At 46.3% G+C, this 26,421-nt stretch overlaps 1 protein-coding gene across 2 annotated transcripts in view; it reads left to right on the forward strand.

Annotated features, from left to right (window-relative positions):
- The first annotated feature begins 950 nt into the window (after window positions 1-950).
- Window positions 951-26,421, forward strand: part of IGFBP4 (insulin like growth factor binding protein 4) — a 128,286-nt gene continuing 102,815 nt past the window's right edge. For both annotated transcript variants that reach the window (XM_082271924.1, XM_082271925.1), the window contains exon 1: window positions 951-1,456. In XM_082271924.1, the coding sequence (XP_082128050.1) occupies window positions 1,111-1,456 (346 nt within the window). In that variant the 5' untranslated portion in view covers window positions 951-1,110. The remainder of the gene's footprint in view (window positions 1,457-26,421) is intronic.

Below are 26,421 nucleotides of genomic sequence, written 5' to 3' on the forward strand. Positions count from 1 at the left end.
GCCTGGTAATAGAGGAAGGCGGGTGAGCAGCCTGCAGACAGTCCTGCTGGTGGGGAAAAAAGGCTGCAATCAGGCATGGGTTTCTTTCCTGCCCTATTGTTTCTTTCACTTGGGTAGATTCGGCTTGACTAAAATTGCCAACTGGTCATCTAATGAGCCCATAAACATTTATTGCCAATAACATCCAGACAATAGGAACATAAACGATAGCCAATGCATTTCGGGGTCCAAACAATCCCCCTTTCATCAGGCCTAAATAAAAAAATTGCTAAATTTCCTATATAAGCACCTGGAGAGAGCTCTTTATCAGAAGAGAAGCTCTATTAGTTGCAATGTTTGTGTGCTCGGGAAACCCAAATTTATTGGCAATAAATGTTTACAGACCCCCAAGACACCCAGCCGGTGTTCTTTTTTCGATGTCACGTGAATTTCTCTAGTGGAGGCTTTTTCACTTTTTAGGAGGTCCTCTCTGTGGTAGAGTTGCCAAGGTTCAGTCACCAAGCCCAGCTAATGCTGCCTGATTGATGGACAAAATAATCCAAGTCCAGCTTTTCATATTCACCTTCTTTTAAAAAAGGCCAATCACGAAGACTGTGTTCTAATATCTATGCACACTTACCTGCACCACCTAAAGACTAACCATGTTAAATTGTTTTACCTCCTCTAAACTGCAGAAAGGTCTGGTTGCTTGCTTTGGGCTGTTGCATTTTATACATCATTATTGGTGTTTGCATTGGGAAACCCTTTATAAACATAATCATTATTCCTTATAGGATTTCTTCTCATTCTTTCTGATCTTCTTTTGCTCTGTTTCTTTGAGTGCACTGCTCTATAAGTTCTGCTTGTCTCGTTCACCATCCCCACACTCTCCCCCTTTCTTCTGGCAATGGGACTAGAGATAGGAGTGGCTTGCAGCCAGTATAAAGTCCACATCTATCTGCTCAGTGCAGTAAATTCTCAGTCCCCCTCATTCTTGCTATGGAGAGCAGCACAGTCAAGGCTGGATCATTTCATGTTCCTGTGTGCTGACTGCTGAGTGACTGCTGTACCAGTCTGCCAGATCTACCCACCCTCTAATTCACCTCTAACCTTACTGGCCAGCCACACACAATGCTTGGGCACTGCCATTTTGCCTTAATCCTCATCTTCCTGGCATCTCTTGGAGTTGCAGATGATGCCATACAGTGCCCACCTTGCTCACAGGAGAAGCTCATTCGCTGTCTGGACCCTACTGGGTGCCTGGAATTGGTGAAAGAACCCGGTTGTGGGTGCTGTGCCACCTGTGCCCTCCAGAAAGGGATGCCATGTGGGGTCTACACTGCCCGATGTGGCTCTGGGCTGCGCTGCTATCCCACCAAAGGTGCCGAAAAACCCCTGCAGACCCTTATGCATGGGCAGGGGGTCTGCACTGAGATCGGGGAGATAGAAGCCATACAGGGGACTTTCCAGACAGCAGGTGAGAATTATTTCCCCCCCCCTCCCAAAAAAAAAAAAAAAAAGAACACAGCTCAGCAGCTATTTCTAATTAAATTTCCTTAATGCAATCTGATTCTAGCATTGTGTTTTGAGGAACTTGCAATTGTGTCTCTCCCACTTCAAAGGCAGGAAATGCCTCAAGGATATAACTTTACCACAAATCGAATTCTTAACTGTTGTAGCACCAGGCTGCCTGTCTCTCAATGTATAGAAGTACTTTTAATGTGTTATGCAGGCTTAAAACACATGAACAACCTAGCACAGCTTTGCATCTTAAAGAGTTAAGTCTGGATTATTTTTCTTGGTGCCAGATCATTAACTTTGTTCCACATCTGCATATATACTTATAGGATGGAGTGACGAGTGGTCTGTGGTGTTAGGAAAAATAATGTGTTAAAGAGCAAAGTTAATTACCCTCATTTAATGCTCAATTTTCTTAGTGCAATTTTACCATGGCAGTAAGCTGAGCTTGGAAGGAAAGTGTGAGTGATGTGTGCTTGACAGCTCAAATTAAAACACTTAAAGCATGCTTGCATACTGTAGAGCAGGCAAATGTATTTTTTTTTTTTCTGTCTTGTGTAGACACGAAGTAAAGACAAGCTTGTATAAGGCTTGTAAATTATATTTTATTATTTTTTTATTTTCTTTAATATCGATTAAATTCATTTTGCAGTGCATGTACCAGGCTAGACAAATATAGCTGGCACCTAAGCTTCCAAGCCTTTTAATATTTGTGGAAGTTCATGGTCCCTAGTTCTTCAAGATCAGCTCCACTTCTAACCATGTTTTCCTTAATTCCTCCACCACAAACCAAAATTTATGAGTGTTGTCATCGCCAAGCTTTTTTGTTGCAGTGTTTTCTCTTTTTGTTTATATTCCAAGTAAGGATAAGCACGGGTTTGGTAAAAACGTAGGTTTGGACCGAACCAGAGAGAAGCTGTTACTCCCACCCACTGCCACCCAATCAACTGAGTCCAGGGCATTCTTAGCTCAATGACATTGACCTAACATGACCATGTGGCCATCGTAGGTCAATAATATCAACAGCATCCAAACCCCTTTGCCTACAGCCAGCTGCAAGGTGGGAAATTCCCTGGCCACAATTGATTGGATGGCAGTGGGCAGGAGTGATTGATTCCTTCTGATTTTTGGTTTGAACCCAAGTTCGAACCAAATCTGTGCTCATCCCCAGTTTTGGGCTACTGACCTATAACAGGTACAAAGAAAGTAAAGTCAGAATTACAATGTGCCTTACGCATTATGGTCAAGGATTCTAGTAATGACGATTTGGATTGGAATAAAAGCAATCAACTAGTATTTTTAGAATGATAGATCAGAAATGACAACCTACTGAATGTTCGGGATATATGTTCCTTTAAATCAGTGGTCCTCAACCCTGGTCCTCAGGGCCCACCAACAGGCCAGGTTTGCAAGATAACTGGAATACATCCCAGGTGATATAATTTGCTGCTCAGTGATTGCAGTACTCTAGTCTTCATCTCCCCAAGTTAATACTCAAAATCTGGCCTGTTAGTGGGCCGTGAGGGCCGGAGTTGAGGACCACTGCTTTAAATGGTAACTCCACTTTCATGGGAAAAAAAATAAATAAATATTATAGGGTATACAATTGCGGCTTAAGTCATATTTTGATTGAATGTTAATAAAAAATTACCTTAACTTTTCAATCTGCAGCTCTGTAATTTTTTGTAAAATGTAATGCAAAATGGCTAGGAGGCATTCTTTACACTCCCCCCAGGTAGGTAATTTCCTGCTTGTGCGATTGGCTCCCTGATTTTCCCAGAAGTCTGCACTAAAATACCAATTCGATTTTGAGCGACCCCTGCAACAAAAATGGCATTTTTGGTGAGATATTCCCAATGTGAAATCAGGTCTAGAGGGATGCAGAGTTGCAGACCCTGCCAATTTCCTCATTAGAGCCCTACAAGCAGCTGATTGATAATTACAAAACCACTACCATACAGATTCTCTCACAAGGACACAGTCAAACATACAGCTATTCCTCCAGAATAGCAAAAGTTGTAACCTGCAACAAAGTTTGTTAAAACCCTTGCAATGTACATAGATCACCCAGAGAAGAATATTTTTTTTCTCAAAAGTGGAAGTACTCTTTAAGTCCCTGATTGTTTGCAAATATCCATCTACATGGTATAATATTGTGTGCAAAAGGTCATGCTGCCTCAGCCTTCTTAGAAAGTTTCAAAACTGACATTTAGTAGAACTTAACGCTCATGTAAAAAATACCATTATAGCATAAAACTATCCCTATAATGGAGTTGCCTAATAATTTAATCAGTTATCTGTTTTCAGGTATTAAATATTTACTTGTAGCATCTTACGTGCACGTTATAACCTCTGCTTACCTCTTTCTGCACCTGCGCTAAAGTCTACAAGACTACATATCTGAGCGACCATAGTGTCCTGGCACAAGTGTGCATGAGTGAAATGAGGGGTGTGAAAGTTTAGATAGACACTCCCACTGTCCCGCCTATTAGAGGAAGGATCTTCTATTGGGTGAGCAAGTAAGTGCCTTGTATGCGTTGTCACGCTAGTTTTGAACAGTGGTGCTCCATTTTTTGGGGGAGGCGGCAAACAAACCCCCCGCCCGTTCGCCAACCCCGCTCCCCAGCCTACCAGTCCCACACTTACCTCATCCAGGACTCAGGTGGGTTCAGCGGCTTCTCCTCCCAGTCAATCCAATCTTAGGACCCGCTTCCTGTCCTGATTGGCCAGGATTAGAAGCAGGAAAACAATATTGAATGTTCATTCGCTAATATCACAAGTGGGTGAGCTCACTGCTCCCTGAGCCCAACCATTTTAAAGGCCAATTAGAGACTGCATTTGTGACTGAGGAAGAGTTTATACATGGCTAGATTGACTGGCTGCTGAAATGTATGCTTTTCACCTATATGGTTTCTAGGAATTATTACAGTTTCCTAATTGTTTGTGATCCCTTAGCATTGTAATAGAGATAGATCTCACATGCTGTAATGTTTTGCTGTGAGTGGAAGATGCCATTACAGACTTTACCAGTAACATCTGCTATTGCAATCTGCTGTTTTTGCAAGGTCATCCTGTATAATGGTAAATTGGTTATAGGGATAGAGATTTTTCCATTTTTTTCCATGGAAGATTTTCTGATGGTGACATCAGTGGGCCATATCTGTGCTTTGTCACCCACTTGTAGTCTTCGTTGGGTGAAATTGTAACAGGGTGACAACTCAGGAGAACAATTTGGAGGCAAGGAACAAGGTGTTGTCACCCTATAAAAGAAAGTGTGTACACAAGGACCTTCATGGCAGGATCATCTGATATTATTTTAATAAAAGACGCAGATTTAAAAGGACTAAAAATAGCTTTCAAAAATTATAATACAACAAGCTTTGAGACTTTGGTGATAGGGTTTACATATACCGTAATTATCCCCAGTCTTATATTTCCTGAACTGCAGTTATTTTATTTTTAGACAAGATTAGCAGGTCTGTTTATAATTAGTGATTCTAAAGCCTGAAGGTTTTTTACCTTCAAGCATTCTATGCACGAAGGTAAAAAAATCTTCAGTGTGCGGCTCCCCCCTCAGCACCCTCTAATACTAACTGTACCTAAGCCCGATCTCGATCCAGTGATGTGAACAAGAGCAGCGGCTCTCCTGGGAGATGCAGCAGGAGCCATTGGCTCCTGCTACTGTCAATCACAGCCAGTGAGGAGGGGGTGGGGGGCAGGGCTGAGTAGCACTCTCTGTGTCTTATGGACAGGTTGGGAACAAGTATGCACGCACGCACGAGTGCCCCCAAATCAAGAGGGAGGGGCCCAGAGCACCGGGGACCCGAGAAGAGGAGAACCGTGGGCTGCTTTGTGCAAAACCATTGCACAGAGCATGTAACTATGACATGTTTGTCATTCAAAAAATGTTTTCCTTTACAAACACTTTAATTAATGAAAAGTTGGCACAGCCATTTATCCAGAGAACCTGTGTGTACATTTGTTCTGTGCAATAAAGAAAAAAACAGACGCTCTTTAGGCTATTTTCTCTTTTGAATTATTGTTCTTTTATTATAAGAAGTATAAAAATTTGGCATTATGACCACTATTTGGAAATAAGACGCATAGGAAATACATACAGTACATTTATGTAACAAGAGATTCAATGTAACAATTTTAGGGAACGCTGAAGTGAGTTGGCAAATAAATGTAACAAATGGTTACATTTATTTTCCAATTCCCTCTAGCATTCTCTAGAATCGTTACCTTGTATGTGCTCCATCTAGTGGCTATAATGTGGTGTTGTACTACTACCTACAATAAAAATAAAAAAAAAACATTAATTCAGATAAGAAAATACCCTAAAGAACATTCATCTTTGTTCAATTTGCACACAATAAGTGTACAGGATGCTGGATAAATGGCTATGCTATGCTATATATATATATATATATATATATATATATATATATATAAAGAGTATATACACTGCTCAAAAAATTAACACTTTGAAAACACATCAGATCTGAATGGGGAAAAATCTCATGCTGGATATCTATACTGATATGAACTGGGTAATGTGTTAGGAATGAAAGGATGCCATATCATTTATTGGAAATGAAAATTATCAACCTACAGCAGGCTGAATTCAAAGACAGCCCGAGAATCAAAGTGAAAAATCGAGCTCCACAGTGCTGGGCAGTGAGCACAGGGCCCACTAGAGGACATCGGGCCCTCAGGCCACCCTCTTTAAGTCTGTTTCTGATTGTTGGGTCAGATACATTCACACCAGTTGCCTGCTGGAGGTCATTTTGTAGGGCTCTGGCAGTGTTTATCCTGTTCCTCCTTGCACAAAGGAGCAGATATCGGTCCTGCTGATGAGTTAAGGACCTTCTACGACCCTGTCCAGCTCTCCTAGAGTAACTGCCTGTCTCCTGGAATCTCCTTCATGCTCTTTAGACTTTGGCAATGGCACCTATTAATGTGCCATCCTGGAGGAGTTGGACTGCCTGTGCAACCTCTATAGGTGCAACCTCTATAGGGTCCAGGTAGTGACACTGACCCTAGCCAAATGCAAAACTAGTGAAAAACAGTCAGAAAAGATGAGTAGGGAAAAAAATGTCAGCGGTCTCCACCTGTAAAACATTCCAGTTTTGGAGGTCGTCTCGTTGTTGCCCATCTAGTGTACCAAAGCAGCTGAAACTGATTAACAACCCCCTCTGCTACTTAACAGACTAGATCAAAATCCCAGGAGTTTAATTGACTTGATGCTGTATTGGAACAAATGTAAAAAGGGACAGTGGGACGCCACCCCATGAGGGGGAACCAGCCCCCACTGTACCTCTAGACAAAAAGAAAAAGGGATGGTAAGGAGACTGTCACAACCAACTAGTTTGGAGCATCAAAACCGCTGTAAACAGCAATAGAACAAACAATGTAATAAAAATGTAAACTTTATTGTGGTGATTAACACTCATAAATGTAAAAATGGAGCCAACTCCACACATGACATTTTAAAAAGAAAAAACACACAGTACAATTGACATTGTTTATAACCAGATAGGATCGGTCTGACGCGTTTCGCATAAAATGGCGCTTTATCGAAGACCGTTTGTTGATCCTTGGTTAACTATCATAGAAAGAAAAAATCATAAGTTACAAAAGTTCACAGAAAAAAGTAATAAACACATATGAACATTTGAACACGTGTTCACTACAAAATTATTTGATGCTCACCAAAATACTTGTGCTGTAAAGTGCTTGAACAAGAGACCAGAAATGCTGGCTGCACTATCGACCATACAGGGCCACGTGCAGGAGGGATGCAACCGGGTGAGGGTATCAGGGTAAATCAACCCTAAAAACCTCTCACTCAAGGAGCCCAGGAAAGGTGCCGAGTCCCGTACCGACAGGGTACATTCAGAGAGGTAGCCTCCCTCACGAACAAGCAGACCCCGGGCGTACTAGTGGAAAACCATCTGAGAAAGAAAGTATATGGAATGTAACCAAAGGAAGAAATGAAAAGCGTGAAAAAAAACATGAAAAAAACTTGATGTAACATCACAGTTGATGTGGGGGGGAGGGAGAGGGGGAAAGGGGAGAGGGGGAAGAAGGAGGGGGGAAGGGGAAAAGACCAAAAGGGGAAAAGGGGAGGGAAAAAGAAAGGGAGGGGAAGAGGAGATGGGGAGGGGGGGAGGGAAAGGGGAAGGGAGGGGCCCCCACAACACCTGGGAGACTGTGTATAGCCATCTGCATCACAGTACATCCATAGCACATCTTGCTGTAAAAAATAACCATAAAAAAGGCTTGCAAAATTATATCCATATATAATTGGACATGGTTAACCCAGATTGCCCTAGACAGTTCTACCCGATAAGAATAAATGCCCACCAGGGGTGAAGACGGGAGGGGAAAGGAAGGATATACCACCCCACTTACCCAGTGAATAACACTGAATCCCCGCTGCTTCCGTCTTGAAAATCCCATTTAGGGGTGTAAACCCGTGCCCAAATGAGTCTTGATGGAGGAAAAACAAAGGTTCCCCTCCCTTTTGGGACGAACGCACAGCCTGAGGGGGAGAGACAGCCGTGTCTAAGCACCGGCCGCCCTCCCCCTAAAGTATGGGGCTCCACCGGAAGTGATGCGGCTAAACGATCGCGCCAAACTCCGGCGGAAGTACTCAGACTCCGCCGGAAGTGACGAAACCGGAAGCCGCACCATCTACGGCGCGGGCGCAACAATTGTGGAGGTAAACATCCGGGACTGGAGAGTACCCGAAAGATAATCTCCTCATTGGTCAAAAGAAGTGACCAAAGCCGGGAGCCAGATGACCAATACTCACCGGCTTTGCGCCCGAACACCTCCCTAATAGGTCTCCTATGTAGATCCCTAGGTCCCTCAGGTCTGGAACGCACAGCCAGCATCCGGGCGCCAGTCCAATAGGCACAAAAAGCCACAAGCATGCACATGAAGAAAAATATTGAAGACAAATCAACAAATAATCATAATAAAGTATTCAAAAAAATGGATAATTTTATACAAAATTATTAATGACATGCTTTGAGAGGACAAAAAAAAAAAAAAAAAAAAGTCAGATTGGGGATTCTTGGCCAATGAAGTTGTAGTTTATTTTAAGAAAGGTTGGTATGAAATAACTGAGTTTAAACCTGGAGGGGTTGTGGCATGTAGGTTATAAATCCATCGAGCTTCCAATTTTAAAATTTTATTGTCTACATCTCCTCCCCGAATGTTGGGGTTCACCACCTCCAAAACATAAAATTTGACTACTTCAGGCTTGAAGTTATGATGGTTGCCGACATGCTTGCAGATGGGGGTGTACACCAATCCCACCTCCATATAATACAAATGGTCCCTCACTCGACAGGCCAGGGACCTTTTCGTTTTGCCCACGTAAAATGAGCCGCACTCGCAGAGAGCAATATATACTACTCCAATCGTTTGACAATCTGCATAACAGTTAAGTTTGTATACAGAGCCATTCGGAAGGGTACAGGTTGGACCTGCCTGTATCCAAGGGCAGATGTCGCATTGGCCACATGGATAAGTACCTCTACGTGTCTGATCCTCACCCTGTGGTACCTGCCGAAGATGACTATGTACCATAGAGTCACGAAGTGACTTAGATTTGCGAAAAACTAGCTCTGGGTGTTGGCGAACATAGTTGGACACTACCCTGTCATCTGTCAGGAAATGCCAATTACGCCTCATAATTGCTCGAATCTGCGAGTGATGGTCATTATACGTGGTAACCAGTCTGGTTGTACCAGAACCTAATGTCTTTTTCCCAAAGTTGAAAATTAGTTCATTTCTTGTATAGGCCTTAGCCTTATTATAGGCCTTCCGAAGAACTTTTTTACTATATCCCCGAGCTTTGAGTCTTTTTCTCAGGGCTGCAGCTTCCATTTCGAAATCCTCGTCCCTGGCACAGTTCCTCCGAAGACGGAGGTACTGGCCAAACGGAATGCTGTTAATTAAGGGACGGGGATGGCTGCTCGTATAATGCAAGATCGTATTGCCCGCAGTTTCCTTGCGGTACAAGGTAGTGCGGAGCAATCGATCCTCATCCACGAACAGCCTGGTATCCAGAAATGGAAGATTTTCCAAGCTGTATTGCATAGTAAACTTTAAATTGAAGGTGTTATCGGCTAACAGGTCCATAAACTGGCGCAACTCCCCTACACTCCCAGTCCATATGATGAAAACGTCATCGATGTACCTGCGCCACAAAAGAATGTGGCGCAGGTACATCGACAAGGCCTCATCACGGAACACTGATTTCTCCCACCCCCCCAGGTACAGGGTCGCGTAAGATGGGGCACATGAGGTCCCCATCGCCACGCCCTGTACCTGGAGGTAGGCGACATCCTGGAATAGGAACACGTTCGATCGTAAAATGTGATCCAATAGGATAATGATGAAATCTGCCATAGGCCATTCAGATTGGTCTTGCTCATAGAGAAAGGAGGAAATCACCTCAATACCCCTAGAATGGGGGATGCTTGAATACAAGGCCTCGATATCTATTGCGACCAATAATGCTCCAGGTGGAACCACAATGCCTTCAACCGCCCTTAATAGGTCCAGGGTGTCCTTCAAATATGAGGGTAGCCCCAAGATCAAAGGTCTCAAATGACTGTCAACAAATTGACTTGCAGGTTCTGTTTCGCATCCTACCCCTGATACTATGGGGCGCCCAGGGGGATCCCCAAGGTTCTTATGAACCTTGGGGAGTGCGTAGAAGGTAGGAATGATAGGCCACTGTACCTTCAAAAAGAGGTACGTGTCGTGGGGAATTATGCCTTGATGGTAGGCATCCAATATAATAGACCGATATCTGTTGGAAAAGTCCTGGATCCTCTCAAAAGGGATGATGGAATACCACTCTGTGTTTGATAAGATTTTGAGGCACATTAGTTCGTATTTAGATCTATCCATCAGTACCACATTGCCCCCCTTGTCGGAGGGCTTAATGATGATACTGGTGTTACGGGCTAATCCATTCAATGCCTCTCTATTTGAGGTTGAGTCAGATTGGATTTGTATGGCATTTTGTTTGGCAATTGCTCAATGTCTTTCATTGTTTGTTTGACAAAAGCCCATATAGAGGGGCATGTCTGAAGGCTAGGGAACTTGTCCGATTTAGGTTTAAAAGAAGGGGGCTGCTGAGCTTGATTGGAGTCACCACCCTCATTCTCAAAGGAAGGAGGGGAGTCACTGTCTTTGGGAGCATTGTGCTCATTCTCCGCTAGCAGCTGCATAAGTATCTTTAAAACTTTAAAGTCCTGGACCCTAAATATAGGGGTTCACATCACTGCCCTCAGCCTTACTTTGTTCTTTATCATACAGGAACCTGAAAGTTAGGTTCCTGGCAAAGAGTTGCACGTCCTTCACAAGGTCAAATTTGCTCAGACCCTGTGACGGACAGAAGCTCAAGCCCAATCTGAGTACCTCACATTCCTGATTCGTAAGTTGATGAGTTGACAGGTTAATAATGTCTAGAGTGCGGGGGTCCCCCCCGGTCTCAGAACAAAGATGTCCATGGGTCCCCCTCGCCCCCTCCCTCTGTCTACTCCCAAAGGGGTTGCCAAGTTGACTAATGGCTGCTCCAAAGGGACTAGCCCTGGAGGTGAGGAGGCCGAAGGAGGGCTTAAAGGGGGATGGGTAGCAGTTTTGGAGGAATTCTTAGGAATAGCCCCTAGATCCGAGTGTGGTTTCCCAGTTTTGGCGGGGTTCCTATTGCCCTGGAACATGGATACACCACCCTCATGTCTTGGATTCCCAGAAGGGTCCCTACAGTTGACTTATCTACTTATAGTGCCTTACGAGGCAATCTGGCCTTTATGAAAGAGTGGCAAGAAGAAAGCCATTTCTTGATGCTGTACTCTGATAAAAATGTTTTCTTTAATTTTTTGTTAGCAGCGTATATATATATATATATATATATATATATATATATATATATATTTATACCCCTTGTTTTTTTTGGTTTGCAGTTTCTGTGTGCTGCCGTAGCCTTCTAGCAGTGTTCTCCCTTGTGTGTTCATGTTAATACTTTTTACAAGCGCCCCTCCATTTTTCAAAGAGAAGATTTATTGAACAACTTATCAGGGTCATGCTACTATAACGTCATCATGACGCTTGCTTCATAATTCTTCTGAGTTGGCGAAGAATATAGCTTTTAAGTTTGATGGTGCCATTCATATTATTACTGCAGCACCCTGCATTTACAAGAGGATGGGAACTGTAAAGTGTGCAGCGGGCATACTATATTTCATGTTATTACTCTGCCCCCTGTTGGGAACTCTTCAGTAAAAATGTTTTCAAATAAGTTCCAGAGTCTTCACTTATCCTGTTTGATCAGAATTCACATACTCCAGGGACCATGCAAAACATGTGATGAGGTGATACAAGCTGTCTTTAGAGATGACCAGAAACTGGTATCAGAACATAATAACAGATCATGGTCTCAAAATTGGTGAAATCTGTAAAAAAAGGACAACACATTGGCGACTAACCCAAGAACACCAAATTTTCTAGAAAGGAGATTTAGGCTCCTTTCATACGAGCTTTCCGATCCGATCTGCCTGTCAGTTTTTCAGGCGGACCGGATCGGATGCTCCATGCAGCCCTATGGAGCGGCAGATGTCAGCGGAGACATCTCCGCTGACACCTGCTGCTATCCCGATCGGAAATGATTGGATAAGAATGGACAGGCATTCTGTTCACATCCGATCTCCCATAGAGGAGAGTGGGGATCTGACAGCTCTGTCTCTGCACACAGAGCGGAGACAGAGCTTTCATCTGCCTGCTCAGCGGGGATTGGTGGATCGATCCCCACAGAGCAAAACGGACTCCGTCGGGTGCACTTCCCGTATGAAAGGAGCCTTACAGGGATAGTGGGGTTTATTTACTAAAAGCAAATCCACTTTGCACTACATGTGCACTGCAAGTGCAGTCGCTGTAGATCCGAGGGGGACATGCAAGTAAAAAAATAAACAGCATTTTAGCTTGCACATGATTGGAGGATAGAAATAAGCAGAGCTTCCCCTCATTTCAGAGCTTCCCCTTGGATTTAGAGTACTGCACTTCCAAGTGCACTTGCAGTGTACTAGGAGTGCACAGTGGATTTGCCTTTAGTAAATAAACCCTTATTGATTTATATATACTTATAGACCATCAAGAATATGAGAAAATGCACAAATAAAAATGAATGTCTCACCTTGACATAAGTGTGGAGGAAGAATAATTTTGCAAAATGTTGTAAAACCATGATTACCATAGGAAGCGCATATAAATACAATTTATATAAACTGTATGTATGTTGACTACTGACCACTTGAGTGTTATAAGGCATTTGATAACTAAATCCCAAAGGATGTACATAATTGGAAGTAATGGTGAAATACCATGGAACCTTTATTAGAATCTTATTTATCCTAAGTTTTATTCTCTTGAGAATTCTGCCCAGAAAAGTTTGTGAAGACCTGCAGCCCTTATAGAGGATTGATATGGTAGACTAGACACCAAGGGGTTTATTTAATAAAGCTAGAGAGGGCAACATTATTCACAATCCTGCAGAGAAACCAATCAGCTTCCAGGTTTTATTGCTAAAGCCTAATTTAAACAGGTTGAGTTCAGAAGCTGATTGGTTTCTCTGCAGAATTGTGACTAACTTTGCCCTCTCTAGCTTTAGAAAATAAACCCACAAATTACCTGAAATAAAATAATTAATATCAAAATATCTTTGTAAAGTAAACACTTTATAGAGGTATTACTTCAGGATCTAGGTTTGAGCACTGGCATCCCATCTTAGGAGTCAATTGCAGGGTGCCCACTTTGGGTTGTTGGATGCTAGAGTTGGGCTACAACCTGGAGTACAGTACTGTATCTCGAGTTAGTATAAACGGGTTTTATGGTTTTCTTTGGAATAACAAGTTAGAGCTATTTCTTTTTGCACAATGATTCTTTAAGTGTACCATTGAAAATCCTATGTAATAAAGACATTCTGTGGCTAGATGGGAGCAGAATGCAAAGCCCAGATCTTCTGAAAACCAGTTTAAAACCACCTGATGAATTTTCCTGTCTTTGAGGTATTATGACCCATACACTCAACTGGAAATACAAGCAGAAGTATTCTAAAATATTATAGATGTAAAAAATACTTAATTCTATGTACAGCTTGTAGCACCCCTTTGACGCCCCAAAGACAAAATAGCCCCTCAGAGGCATTTCCTCCAAGAGCTGAGTCCATGGCTACAATAGGGGGGCCGAGAAAGGATATTGGACGCAAGTCACTTTTAACTTTTTAAAGTTTTATTGCAGAATGGTTAAGGAAGTGAGGGTCCTAGATACCATAGCAGATCTCTTACAGACTGTCCAGATCCAGGTCAATATCCAGCTTCATGGTTTAAGAATCTTTAAGTCGAAGGATAAAACGTGCCAGTATGGCGCGATGGGTGCAGACCAGATCCAGTGTATCCATTGCGACAGTTTCCTTGGTGTCTTCCCCAGCTGAGAGTCCTTTTGAGAACTATGATAAACATACAGTATCTGACAAAAGTGAGAACACCTTTCACATTTTTGTAAATTTTTTATTATATCTTTTCATGTGACAACACTGAAGAAATTACATTTTGCACCAATGAAAAGTAATGAGTGTACAGCTTGTATAACAGTGTAAATTTGCTGTCCCCTCAAAATAACTCAACACACGGCCATAATGTCTAAACCACTGGCAACAAAAGTGAGTACACCCCAAGGTGGAAATGTCCAAATTGGGCCCAAAGTGTCAATATTTTGTGTGGCCACCATTATTTTCCAGCACTGCCTTAACCCTCTTGGCCATGGAGTTCACCAGAACTTCACACGTTGCCACTGGAGTCCTCTTCCACTCCTCCATGACGACATCACGGAGCTGGTGGATGTTAGAGACCTTGTGCTCTTCCACCTTCCATTTGAGGATGCTCTACAGATGCTCAATAGGGTTTAGGTCTGGAAACATGCTTGGCCAGTCCATCACCTTTACCCTCAGTTTCTTTAGCAAGGCAGTGGTCGTCTTGGAGGTGTGTTTGGGGTCGTTATCATGTTGGAATACTGCCCTGCGGCCCAGTCTCCGAAGGGAGGGGATCATGCTCTACTTCAGTATGTCACAGTACATGTTGGCATTCATGGTTCCCTCAGTGAACTGTAGCTCCCCAGTGCCGGCAGCACTCATGCAGCCCCAGACAATGATACTTCCACCACCATGCTTGACTGTAGGCAAGACACACTTGTCTTTGTACTCCTCACCTGGTTGCTGCCACACACACTTGACACCATCTGAACCAAATATGTTTATCTAGGTCTCATCAGACCACAGGACATGGTTCCAGTAATCCATGTCCTTGGTCTGCTTGTTTTTGCAAACTGTTTGCAGGCTTTCTTGTGAATTATCTTTAGAGACTTCCTTCTGGGATGACAGCCATGCAGACCAATTTGATGCAGTGTGTGGCGTATGGTCTGAGCACTGAAAGGGTGACCCCCCCCCCCACGCCTTCAACCTCAGCAGCAATGCTGGCAGCACTCATACGTCTATTTCCCAAAGACAACCTCTGGATATGATGCTGAGGATGTGCACTCAACCTTTTTGGTAGACCATGGCAAGGCCTGTTCTGGGTAGAACCTGTCCTGGGTTAACCACTGTATGGTCTTGGCCACTGTGCTGCAGCTCAGTTTCAGGGTCTTGGCAATCTACGTATAGACTAGGCCATCTTCATGTAGAGCAACTATTCTTTTTTTCAGATCCTCAGAGATTTATTTGCCATGAGGTGCCATGTTGAACTTCCAGGGAGCAGTATGAGAGAATGAGAGCAATAACACCAAATTTAACACACCTGCTCCCCATTCACACCTGAGACCTTGTAACACTTACAAATCACATGACACTGGGGAGGGAAAATGGTTTGGACATTTTTATTTAGTAGTGTACTCACTTTTGTTGCCAGCGGTTTACACATTAAAAGATATAATAACATATTTAAAGAAATGTGAGGGGTGTACTCACTTTTATGAGATACTGTAACTCATCTTACTTTATGTGAGTTGCTGATTGTCTTCCTTTAATTTCCAATATTTTTTATTAAAGTTTTGCAAAAAGTAAACAAAGTGTACAACAGTGCAATTTACGCCCATAAGGCTTAAACATATATCTCAAGGATAGCATAACATCCCATAATATAAATCAAGGCACAACTGATACAGATATAGCCGGTGTAAAATAAAAGAAAAAATGCAACAGAAACATAGTAATGCTAAGAATGGCAGCCTGAATCGGCCGCCAGGTTGGCCAGGGGCCCGAGCCCCCCCCTCCGGCGCCCCACAAGGGAACACGCTGCGCCCAAGGAGGGAGGAGGCCCCAGACCCCCGGCCCTGGCCCCCCTCCCTAAACTGAGGGGGGGCACCGGCTTTCCGGCAGTGCACTGTAATGAGTAAGAACGAAGAAGTAGGGAGAGAGAAGAGAAGGAGAAAGAAAGAAAGAAAAAAAAAAGGGGGAACAAAACAAAATAGAAAAAGGTAGAAGTGAGCAAAGAGAAGGGAAGCAAAGGGTGAAAGAAGGGGAAGAGAGAAGGGGGTAAGTGGTCCACTAGGGCCCAAGCAATAGCAATGAAAAGGAGGGAAGGAGAGTTAGTAGCGGTGGGTCAAGAGGGTAGGGGGGCGTCCGCGCCCAGGTCCGTCCACCCCCAGCAGGTCACCCCGCTCACCCCAGCTCCCGTGTGGGCCAATAGCACTTCCCCTTAATGGGGGCCTGCCAAATATCTGAGCCAAGGGTCCCACGTCTTATCAAACTGGCGCATTTTATCGTTAAGCAGCGCCACCATCCGTTCATTTATCATGATCCACGTCAGCTTGGCTTTGAGCAGCTCCAGTGGTATAACCGGCGAGCGCCAGGAGCGGGCTATCGCAATTTTAGCCGCTGTAAATATAAAAGCTATAAGGCGCTTAGCGGGTTTAGACTCCCCCTCGATCCGCCCACCCAATAAGGCTTGTTGGGGGGATTTAACTAAATTGACTTGCGTCAATGAGTAGATCAAATTGTATGTGCGGATCCAGAAGCGTCTTACTTTCGGGCAAGTCCACCAAGTGTGGAATACCGTGCCCGCTTGTCTGCATCCCCGAAAACAGTCGGGGGACGCAGTACGAACTGCCGCCGCCAATCTGACCAGGACCATGTACCAGCGAAGGAACACCTTGTAGTTAGCCTCTATCAAAGAGGTGTTGAGGATGGATTTGGAGTTAGATTGTGCTAGGGTATTCCATTCAGCTCGGTCTAAGTCATCATTTAGATCTTCCTCCCAGCGGAGCATGTACGGTAGTTTAGTTTCGTCATCATGCAACATGTTATAGATTGAGGATATGTAACTCTTTTGCTTATCCACCATGCGACATAAAAATTCCATTTGCGTGGAGGTAGTGATGTCGCTCTTGTTTTTTAGGGAGGTTACATAATGAGAAATTTGGGTGTAGCGGTAACATTCACCGCTCGGGAGGGAGTATTTTTCCTCCAGCTGGTCCCTGGTGAGCAATCCACGGTGATCACAGAGATCTGCCAGTCGAAGGAGGCCTTTGTTTGTCCACCACTCGAAAGCCGAGGGGCACAGGCCAGGGGGAAACGAGGGATTGCCCAACAGAGGAGCCAGAGGCGCGTGGGGGGATTTAAAACTGTGTCTTTTCGAAAGTCTATCCCATATGCCCAGGGAGAAGGACAGAGTGGGGCAGAGCACCCCCGGTCTATCCTTGGCCCTCAACCATAGTGCGTGATGTATCGGAAATGACAGGTGGGCCGATTCCAATCGCATCCAAATGGGGTGAGGAGTCTGGGAATGGAAGCGAATTAGGTGAGCAAGTTGAGCCGCGTGATAGTATTTCACCAAATCAGGGACCCCCAGTCCACCCCTAAGCTTTGGGGTGAAGAGAGTACGTCTATTTACCCTGGGCCTCTTGTCCCCCCATATAAAGCGGAGAAGTGTCCCCTGAAAGTCCCTGAGGTCCGACATGTGCAGCATCACAGGTAGAGTGCGAAACAAATATAGCAGTCTAGGTAAGATGTTCATTTTGACTGTATTCAACCTACCGAACCACGATGGAGGGCTGACCGACCAGCGAGTGAGGTCCTCCCGAAGTTGTTTGTATATAGATGGGTAATTGTGCGTGTATAAAGTGGCAATGGATGATGTAAGATGTATCCCCAGATATGGTAGCGACCGTTCCTGCCATGCGAAGGTGAAATTGGCCTTGATGGCCGACTGTGTTGGCGCATCTAACGTCAGATTCAATGCCTGGGACTTGGAGGGGTTGACCCGCAGGCCAGAGAGGGATGCAAACTCTGTCAGGACCTTAAGCAAGTTAGGGAGAGATAGTAATGGGCTCGAGACGAACATTAAGATATCATCCGCGAAGAGGGCACACTTGTGTTCCATGCCCCCACACGGTATACCCCGAATATTTGGGTTAAGGCGGATCTTAGAGGCCAACGGCTCCAAGGCCAGAATGAAGAGAAGAGGCGACAAGGGGCAGCCTTGACGCGTGCCCCTGCGTATTGTTAGGAAGTCAGAACCATAGCCCTTAATAGACAGCCTCACTATAGGGTTATCATACAGCGTTCGAATAAGGGTAAGAAAGTGGTGCCCAAAGTCAAAATGTTCCAGAGTCCGCATTAGATATTCCCATGACAGGGAATCGAATGCCTTGTGTAAATCTAACGATAACAGCATGCCTTTCCTATCCCCCATACCATCCCAGTTAGATTGAAGGGCCGAGATAATGTTGAGTGCGCGCCTGGTTTGGTCCGGGGCCTGCCTACCGGGAACAAAACCCGATTGATCCGGGTGAATGTAGTCTGCCAGGAAGGAATTCAACCTGGTCGCCAGTACCTTAGCCATTACTTTGAGGTCTACATTAATGAGTGATATCGGTCTATAGTTAAGGCAGTCTCCGTGATCCTTGCACGGTTTAGGAATGACGTGAATGAACGCATTGTTTTCATATCTGGGGATAGCCTCACCCCTCCTAACAGAGTTAAAATAGGAACAAAGATGAGGGGCTAGGGTTTCACTAAATTTCCTGTAATAGTGCCCAGAGAACCCATCGGGGCCAGGCGCTTTATAGGGTGGATGGTTTTAATAGCGGCCAGTACCTCTAAGTCCGAAAATTCCCTGTCCATGAGGTCCGCATGGGGGGAGGATAGCCGAGGCAGAGGGATATCTCGAAAAAAATCATCAAAAAGGGGCTGACGGAGGGGCGGCGGCTGTGAGTAGAGTTTGGAGTAAAAGTGGTAAAACTCGTTTACCACTAATTGAGGGTTCTGTGTCCGAAGACCAGACCGGAGTCTCAGTTTAGGAAGTGCCGGTGAATAAGGCCTTGGAGTTAACTTACGGGCCAGCAGTGTGTGGGGTTTGTCTCCCAAAGTATAGTAACGGTTACCCGTCCAGCGGAGAGACCTCTCCGCCTTAGTGGTCAGGCTGAAATTGAGGGCCACTCGGGCCGCATCAATTCTGTGTCTAATATCTATCTCTGGAGCCCTCTTCTGTTCTCTCAAGAGGTCACGTAAGACCCCTTCCTGTTGTAATATTTCCCCATCCCGTTCTCGCTTTTTCCGAGCGGCTATTTGGATTAGTTTACCCCTGATCGTCGCTTTGTGCGCCGCCCAGACTATCGCGGGGGAGGTGTCCGTGACAGGGTTTTCCGCAAAGAATTGGTGCAAACAGTCCGACACTTCCTGGGAAACTGAAGGGTCGTTGAGCAGGGAGGCGTTGAGCCTCCAGGAGGACGGTTTAGGCTTAGTCCACAGGTCAGAGACCGTCATCACCACTGGAGAGTGGTCCGACCACGGGGTAGGGATTATCTGTGCTTTTAGTATAAAGGGAAGGATTGCCGACATGGCAAAAAGGTGATCGATACGGGCATAAGTTTTATGGGCGTGGGAGTAGTGTGTAAAGTCGCGCATCGTCGGGTGTTCGTTTCTCCACACATCCACCAATCCTGCAGAGTGCAGCAGACGGGCCAGCCGGACGCCCAGCCGTGGAGCGTGTTTTAGGGACGCATGTAAAGAGTTAGATTTGTCCATGACTTGGTCCAAGGGGACATTGCTGTCGCCCCCGAACACTACATGACCCGATGCATGAGGCATAATCACATTTAGCATTTCAGTGAAGAAGGGTATTTGGCCTGCGTTAGGGGCATAGTAAGAGACAAAAGTCACTTCATGTTCGTTGATTGTACCGTGAACCATAATGTAGCGTCCCTCCTTATTACCTCTCTAATTACCGTCTTAGGTGTAAATGGTACTTTCTTAGCTATGCAAATCGCCACCCCCCGCTTCTTGTCAGTGCTATTGGACATGTAACAGGTGGGATATTTGGCGCTAAGGTGTTTAGGTGCGGATGTGCGGGTGAAGTGGGTCTCTTGTAAGAGGACAACATCAATACCCTGCTTGTGGTAGTGACTGAAGGCTTTTGTCCGCTTAACAGGAGCGTTAAGGCCCTGGACATTGTGTGTGAGGATTTTAAAGTTACTCGTGGACGGACGTGTCATCGTGGCTCGGTAGGTTGTACTCGCCTGATATTCTGGAGAGTCGTTTCCCCGGGTATACTCGGCTCCAGAGATGCTCTGGCAACGAGGCAGGTGGGGACTGGACCAGGACGCCGACACACCGCTAGTAGAAAGGGGGAGAGAAGAGAAAAGTCAGAGAGCAAGAGGAGAAAAAAAACATGAGAAGGGAAGAAAAAACGATCCCCTTCCCTCCCCCCCACCACCCGCTGGTGGTGAGGAGGGGAGAGAAGCGGATCCGCTCTTAAAAAACATGTAATGCACAGTTTATGCTGGTTGTGGGGTCCAGCACCCCGTAGGATAGTGCGAGGTTGCCCACCATCCGAGGACAGGGGCAAGGACGCAGTAAGTGGCATGCGGGACCAACCCACAAATGGCTTCAATCCAGGCTGAAAAAAGAAATGAGAAGATACGACGTTTGTCGGCAGCAACAACAAAAAGTAAAAGAAAGCAGTTTCAAAAACAAGTTGGAACCTTCTCCCCAGGGCCTGAATCAGGCCCAACACAGAGTTCAGTGGACCCCAGATGGTCCTTCCCCTCCGGCCAGCCACCAAACAAAAGGGATGTGACCCCCGGAGGAAGAAAGGAGCAGGCGGAAGTCCGGCACCCCGTTACGAGGAGGCTACACACAAAAGTGAACAATAAAAAAAAAAAAAAAAAAAAAAATTTAAAGGACAGACAAAAAAAAAAAAAACGTCTCTTCTTGTTATCCCAAAAAGGCTAGAGCAATGGACGGGGGTAGACGGTGTCTATCCCCCCAAGACAAACAAACAAGAGCAACTAACAATTGCAAAAAACTATCAGCAGGTGGATAAGAGCTGGAGCTCAAAGACTAGGTCAGCCACCAGAGACCACAACGGTGGCCAGGAGCGACCGAGCTTCCCCCCCCACCCCCATTTACCGTCCCATTACCGTCCATGTCCGTTTGTTCAGACGAAATCCACAAAGGTTGGGACTCAGAGGTCTACGGCAAAAAGTGGGCCCCAGTTGATCAGGTCGGCCGACCAATCTCAGATCACTGGGTGGATTAGGGTAGGGGTCCTCCAAAACAGGAGAAAACAAAAGGAAAAAAAAAAGGGCTTAGGCGCAACGCCCATAAAGCAGACAAAGTGTAGTTCATGGCGGGGGGTAAGATTTGGTGGCCCCCCTCCTGGAAGGCTGTGATCACAAGGGCGACAGTGGCCTAGGTGCTTCCCCCTGGGTTCCCGGAGGGGACCTGGCTGGTGGAGGGTCTCTGGATATGATGCCTAGGCCCAGCAGAACATCTTCTCCTTCATGGAATGTCGTAAAAGAATGGGATTTGCCCTTAAAAGTAAAAGATAATTTGAATGGGTAGGACCAACGGTATTTGATCTGTCGGTTGATCAGGTGTGTCAGTAAAGGTTTGAACGAACGTCTCTTCTGAATGGTGGTCTGGGAGATATCCGCAAACAGCTGGATGGGGTGATCAAACAGAGTGATATTATTGCGAAAGCGGGCTGCCGCCATAACCTTCTCCTTGATCCGGTAGAAGTGAGGCTTTACTATGATATCCCTTGGCAAACCATCGGAGCGTGGGGCTGTTAACGCTCGGTGAAAGCGGTCCAGTTCCAAATGATGCGGAGAGATGTCCGGGATAAGAGAGGACATGAGCGTGTGGACAGCCGGTTCTAGGTCAGTCACTGTCTCGGGGAGCCCCCTTATGCGGAAGTTGTATCTGCGGGAACGATTTTCCAGATCTTCAATCCTGGAGTTAGCAGTGTCAAGCTGGTCTTGTAAAGAAACAATTAGCTTGTGATTTTGGTTGACCCTGTGTACAGTGCCATCCATCTTGGATTCTATGGTGTCCAGGCGCCCCCCTATCTCCTGGAGGTCCCCCCTGAGGCCCGCTGTAATGGTGGCACATGCTTTAGTCAGCTCTTGTTGCAGGAGAGCTGAGAAACGGGCGATGAGGACCGAGTCCCCAGAGTATGTAGCTTGGGGGGGAGGGGGGGGGGCCGTGGAGCTGCTCTGGCTCAATGCAAGTTCGGCAATGTCTGCCATGTGTCTGTCCAGGGAAGAGGCCGGTGAGGAGGCCCCCTCCATGTCCCCATCGAATGAGGCCTGATAAGGGGAGAGATGGTGGGATGCAGCCAGCGGGGATTGGGAGCTGGTTCCCTGCGACTGTGAGGAGAACGGGTCTCTCACCTCCTCCATGTGCGCCTGTGGCTGTGCCAGCGAGGGGTGTCCCACTCCAGGGGACGGTGATGTGGCTGCCTCCAGGAGCGGTGAGGCTAGATGGGGTGAAGCCAATGGAGGGCCGCCTCGTGCTGCTGAGCCGCGGGTCGCGGCCATCTTGGCTGGCTGTGAAGACGGACAGGGAGACCGGCCCGGTTTGCCGGCCGCTGCTGCCGGCGTATGGTGCTTCTTCTTTACTGTTCCTGTGGCCCTCCTGTTCATCCTCCTCTCCCCCACGGGTTGGTGTCACTGCCGAACGGCTGCCGATGCTAGAAAGGCTGAATATATGCTCTGAAGCCGGTGGGTCGTGCGGAGCGCCGTCAGTACATGACTCTTCCCGGCGCCGCGCGCATGCGCACTGATTGTCTTCCTTTAATAAAGGTTTACTCTTCCAATACATTTAGTCTGTGCACTTTGCTCTTTTTGTCTGTTAGAACCTTTAAGCTGACCCAGCAACACTGTAAGCATGTTCCCAAATATAAATGCATCAAGTGAGTAACCATAATGAATGCTGCTGCAAGACTCATCCACCTTACCAACCGTTCAGTGTCCTCCACCCCTCTCTGCCAATCCCTTCACTGGCTTCCACTCACCCAACTAATAAAATTCCAAGTACTAACAATAGTTTACAATGCCATCAACAACTCTGCCCCCAACTACATCACTAACCTGTTCTCAAAATATCAACCAAGCTGCTCTCTTGGGTCCTCCCAAGACCTGCTGCTCTTTAGCTCCCTTGTTACCTCCTCCTATGCTCGCCTCCAGGATTTCTCCAGAGCTTCTCCCATCCTTTGGAACTTTCTACCCCAATCTGTCCGACGCCATTACTCACACATACAGGGCTGTACAGGGATGCAGTGCTGGATACGTCCCAGCACTATATATCCATCGGGGGACACCTCCATTCTACTACTAATTCACAGATGACCTGTGTGTTTTTGACCTTACCTTGGAGACCCTCGTGGGAATTTCTGATCGTGGAGCTCTCTTCTCACTGTCATTTGCCAAACCACTGTGTATTTGGCTTATAACTAGGGTTGAGCGGACACCTAGATGTCCGTGTTCGACGGGTTCGGCCGAACTTTAAAAAAAAGTCCGGGTCCGTGTCCCGGACTTTTACCGAACTTTTCCCGGACACCGAACCCCATTGAAGTCAATGGGGACCCGAACTTTAAGGCACTAAAATGGCTCTAAAACACCAAAGGAAAGGGCTAGAGTGCTGCAAATGGCAGCAAAACGTAATTAAGAGCATGGCAAGTGCTCTGCAAACAAATGTGGATAGGGAAATAACTTAAAACAACAAAAAAAAACAGAAAAATAAAACAATGTTCTTCTTCATCTCTGAAGGACGAGGCCCATATGGAGTAGGAGGGAGGTTGAGGTGGTGGTGGATGTGGCGGTGACATAGGCGTGCGCACAGGGTGTGCTGGGTGTGCCTGGGCACACCCTAATCACCTAGGGCACATAGCATTGCCAGTGAGGAGATGGGAAAGATCTCCCTGGGACCTGCTCTGCTCTATTTCTCCTTGCCTACAGGTACATGGCCCCGATACATTACTCTCCCTGCTGGCAAACACATGCATGTGTATTTCAACTTTGGGGTGCACACCTTAATGCAATAGGCTGCGCACACCTATGGGCGGTGTAGGTGGAAGCGGCGGTGGAGGAGGACCAGGGCCGGATTAACAGCATCATGGGCTTGGTGCTGAGGATTTTGAAGGGCCTTAAGGGCCGTGCCTTGCCATGCACCCAGAGGAGGAAGGGTGCAGCCATGCATGCCTAATTCAACATGGGATGCTGTCTCTGAAGCCCATAAACACATCCATGCATCGCCAACTGTCCCTCCTTGTCCGGCCTTCACGCTGTGTGGGGAGGTTCTGAGGGTGCTGCCTGGGGAAGCGAGCATAGAAGCCAGACTTCTGTGTTTACAAGTGACAGAAGAGCGGTAACAGTGAATATGGCCAACCCGGGGCCTATATAAAAGGTAGGGGCCTGGAGCTGCAGCTCCAATAGCCCCTACATTAATCTGGCCCTGAGGAGGAGGACGAGGTAGCCAACACTGCTTCTTTTCAAAAATTTTAAATGAGGGTACACCCCAAAAGAGTGAGAAAGAGCAAAAATGGAACAATGGGTGGGTAAGGTCGGTATCCATTGCTATTCTGCATAAGGTACGGAAAAGTCCCGTGGGATCCATGCCTGGTTCATTTTAATGAACGTGAGCTTGTCCACATTGTCTCTGGACAGGCGGCTGCGCTTGTCTGTTATAACGCCCCCAGCCGTGCTAAATACCCGTTCAGATAATACACTGGCTGCAGGGCACGCCAGCACCTCCAAGGCGTAAAGGGCAAGCTCAGGCCATGTGCCCAATTTGGAGACCCAGAAGTTGAAGGGGGCAGACCCGTCATTCACTACATGTAGGCGTGTGCACACATACTGCTCCACCATGTTGGTAAAATGCTGCCTCCTGCTAAGACGTTCCATCTGAGCTGCTGGTGCTGCTGTTTGTTGTGGCGTGCTGACAAAGCTTTTCCACATTTCGGCCATGCTAACCCTGCCTTCTGAGGTGCTGGCGGTGCCCTGGTTGCGTTGGCGACCTCCTCCTCCTCCTCCTCTGCCTTGTGCTTCCACTGTGGCCCCGCTGTCAGATGGGAATGCCAGCAGCATGGCGTCTACCAGCGTGCGCTTGTACTCGCGCATCTTGCGATCGCGCTCCAGTGAGTGAATTAAGGACGGTACGTTGTCCTTGTAACGGGGATCCAGCAGCGTGGCCACCCAGTAATCAGCACAAGTTAGAATGTGGGCAACTCGGCGGTCGTTGTGGAGACACTGCAGCATGTAATCGCTCATGTGTGCCAGGCTGCCCAGAGGCGACGAAAGGCTGTCCTCTGTGGGAGGTGTATCGTCCGTGTCCTCTGTATCCCCCCAGCCACGCACCAGTGATGGCCATGAGCTGGCCTGGGTGCCACCCTGCTGTGAACATGGTTCCATCTCCTCCTCCAGCTCCTCCTCCTCCTCATCCTCCTCATCCTCCAGAGCTGTGCCCCTGCTGGACAATTGTGTCCCTGGCGTTTGTGTGTGCAGGAACCCACCCTCGGAGCCCCTTGCGAATGACTGCCCTGAAAGCCTTTGAAATGTTACCTCTTCATCCTCCTCCTCCTCATCCTGTGCCACATCCTCTTCCATCATCGCCCAAATTGTTTTTTCAAGGAGGCATAGAAGTGGGATAGTTAAGCTGAGAATGGCGTCATTGCCACTGGCCATGTTGGTGGAGTACCCAAAACAGCGCAACAAGGCACAATATATGCAAATGTCAAATATGCAAACTATGCCGCAATTTAATGTTTTTTACACCAAAATGGTGTGTATTGAATAGCGGAATAGGATAAAAAACTGTGTATCTCACACGTACAAACACAGACTAGGCCCGATTAAATTTTTTCCTACCCTAAAGGGAGGATGAGGAAGAGGAGTATGGAACATGCAGCACCCTCAAATCTTCAGAAGTATGAGATGAACCCCAAAAACTTGGAAAGGTGGATCTCTCTCACACGTACCAACACAGACTATCCCCCAATTTAACTGATCCCCAAAGGTTTTTGATTAAATAGCGGAATAGAAAATATGATCCAAAAAAAGTGTATGTATATCACACGTACACAACCACACTAGGCCCCAATTACTATTGTTTGTACCCCTAAAAGGCTAGATGAGGAGTAGGGGGGGTATGGAACAGGCAGCACCCTCAAACCTTCAGAAGTATGAGATGAACCCCAACAACTTGGAAAGGTGGATCTCTCTCACACGTACCAACACAGACTATCCCCCAATTTAACTGATCCCCAAAGGTTTTTGATTAAATAGCGGAATAGAAAATATGATCCAAAAAAAGTGTATGTATATCACACGTACACAACCACACTAGGCCCCAATTACTATTGTTTGTACCCCTAAAAGGCTAGATGAGGAGTAGGGGGGTATGGAACAGGCAGCACCCTCAAACCTTCAGAAGTATGAGATGAACCCCAACAACTTGGAAAGGTGGATCTCTCTCACACGTACCAACACAGACTATCCCCCAATTTAACTGATCCCCAAAGGTTTTTGATTAAATAGCGGAATAGAAAATATGATCCAAAAAAAGTGTAT

This window comes from Pelophylax lessonae (assembly GCF_965119305.1).
Source record: "Pelophylax lessonae genome assembly, chromosome: 11".
Lineage (NCBI taxonomy): Eukaryota > Metazoa > Chordata > Amphibia > Anura > Ranidae > Pelophylax > Pelophylax lessonae.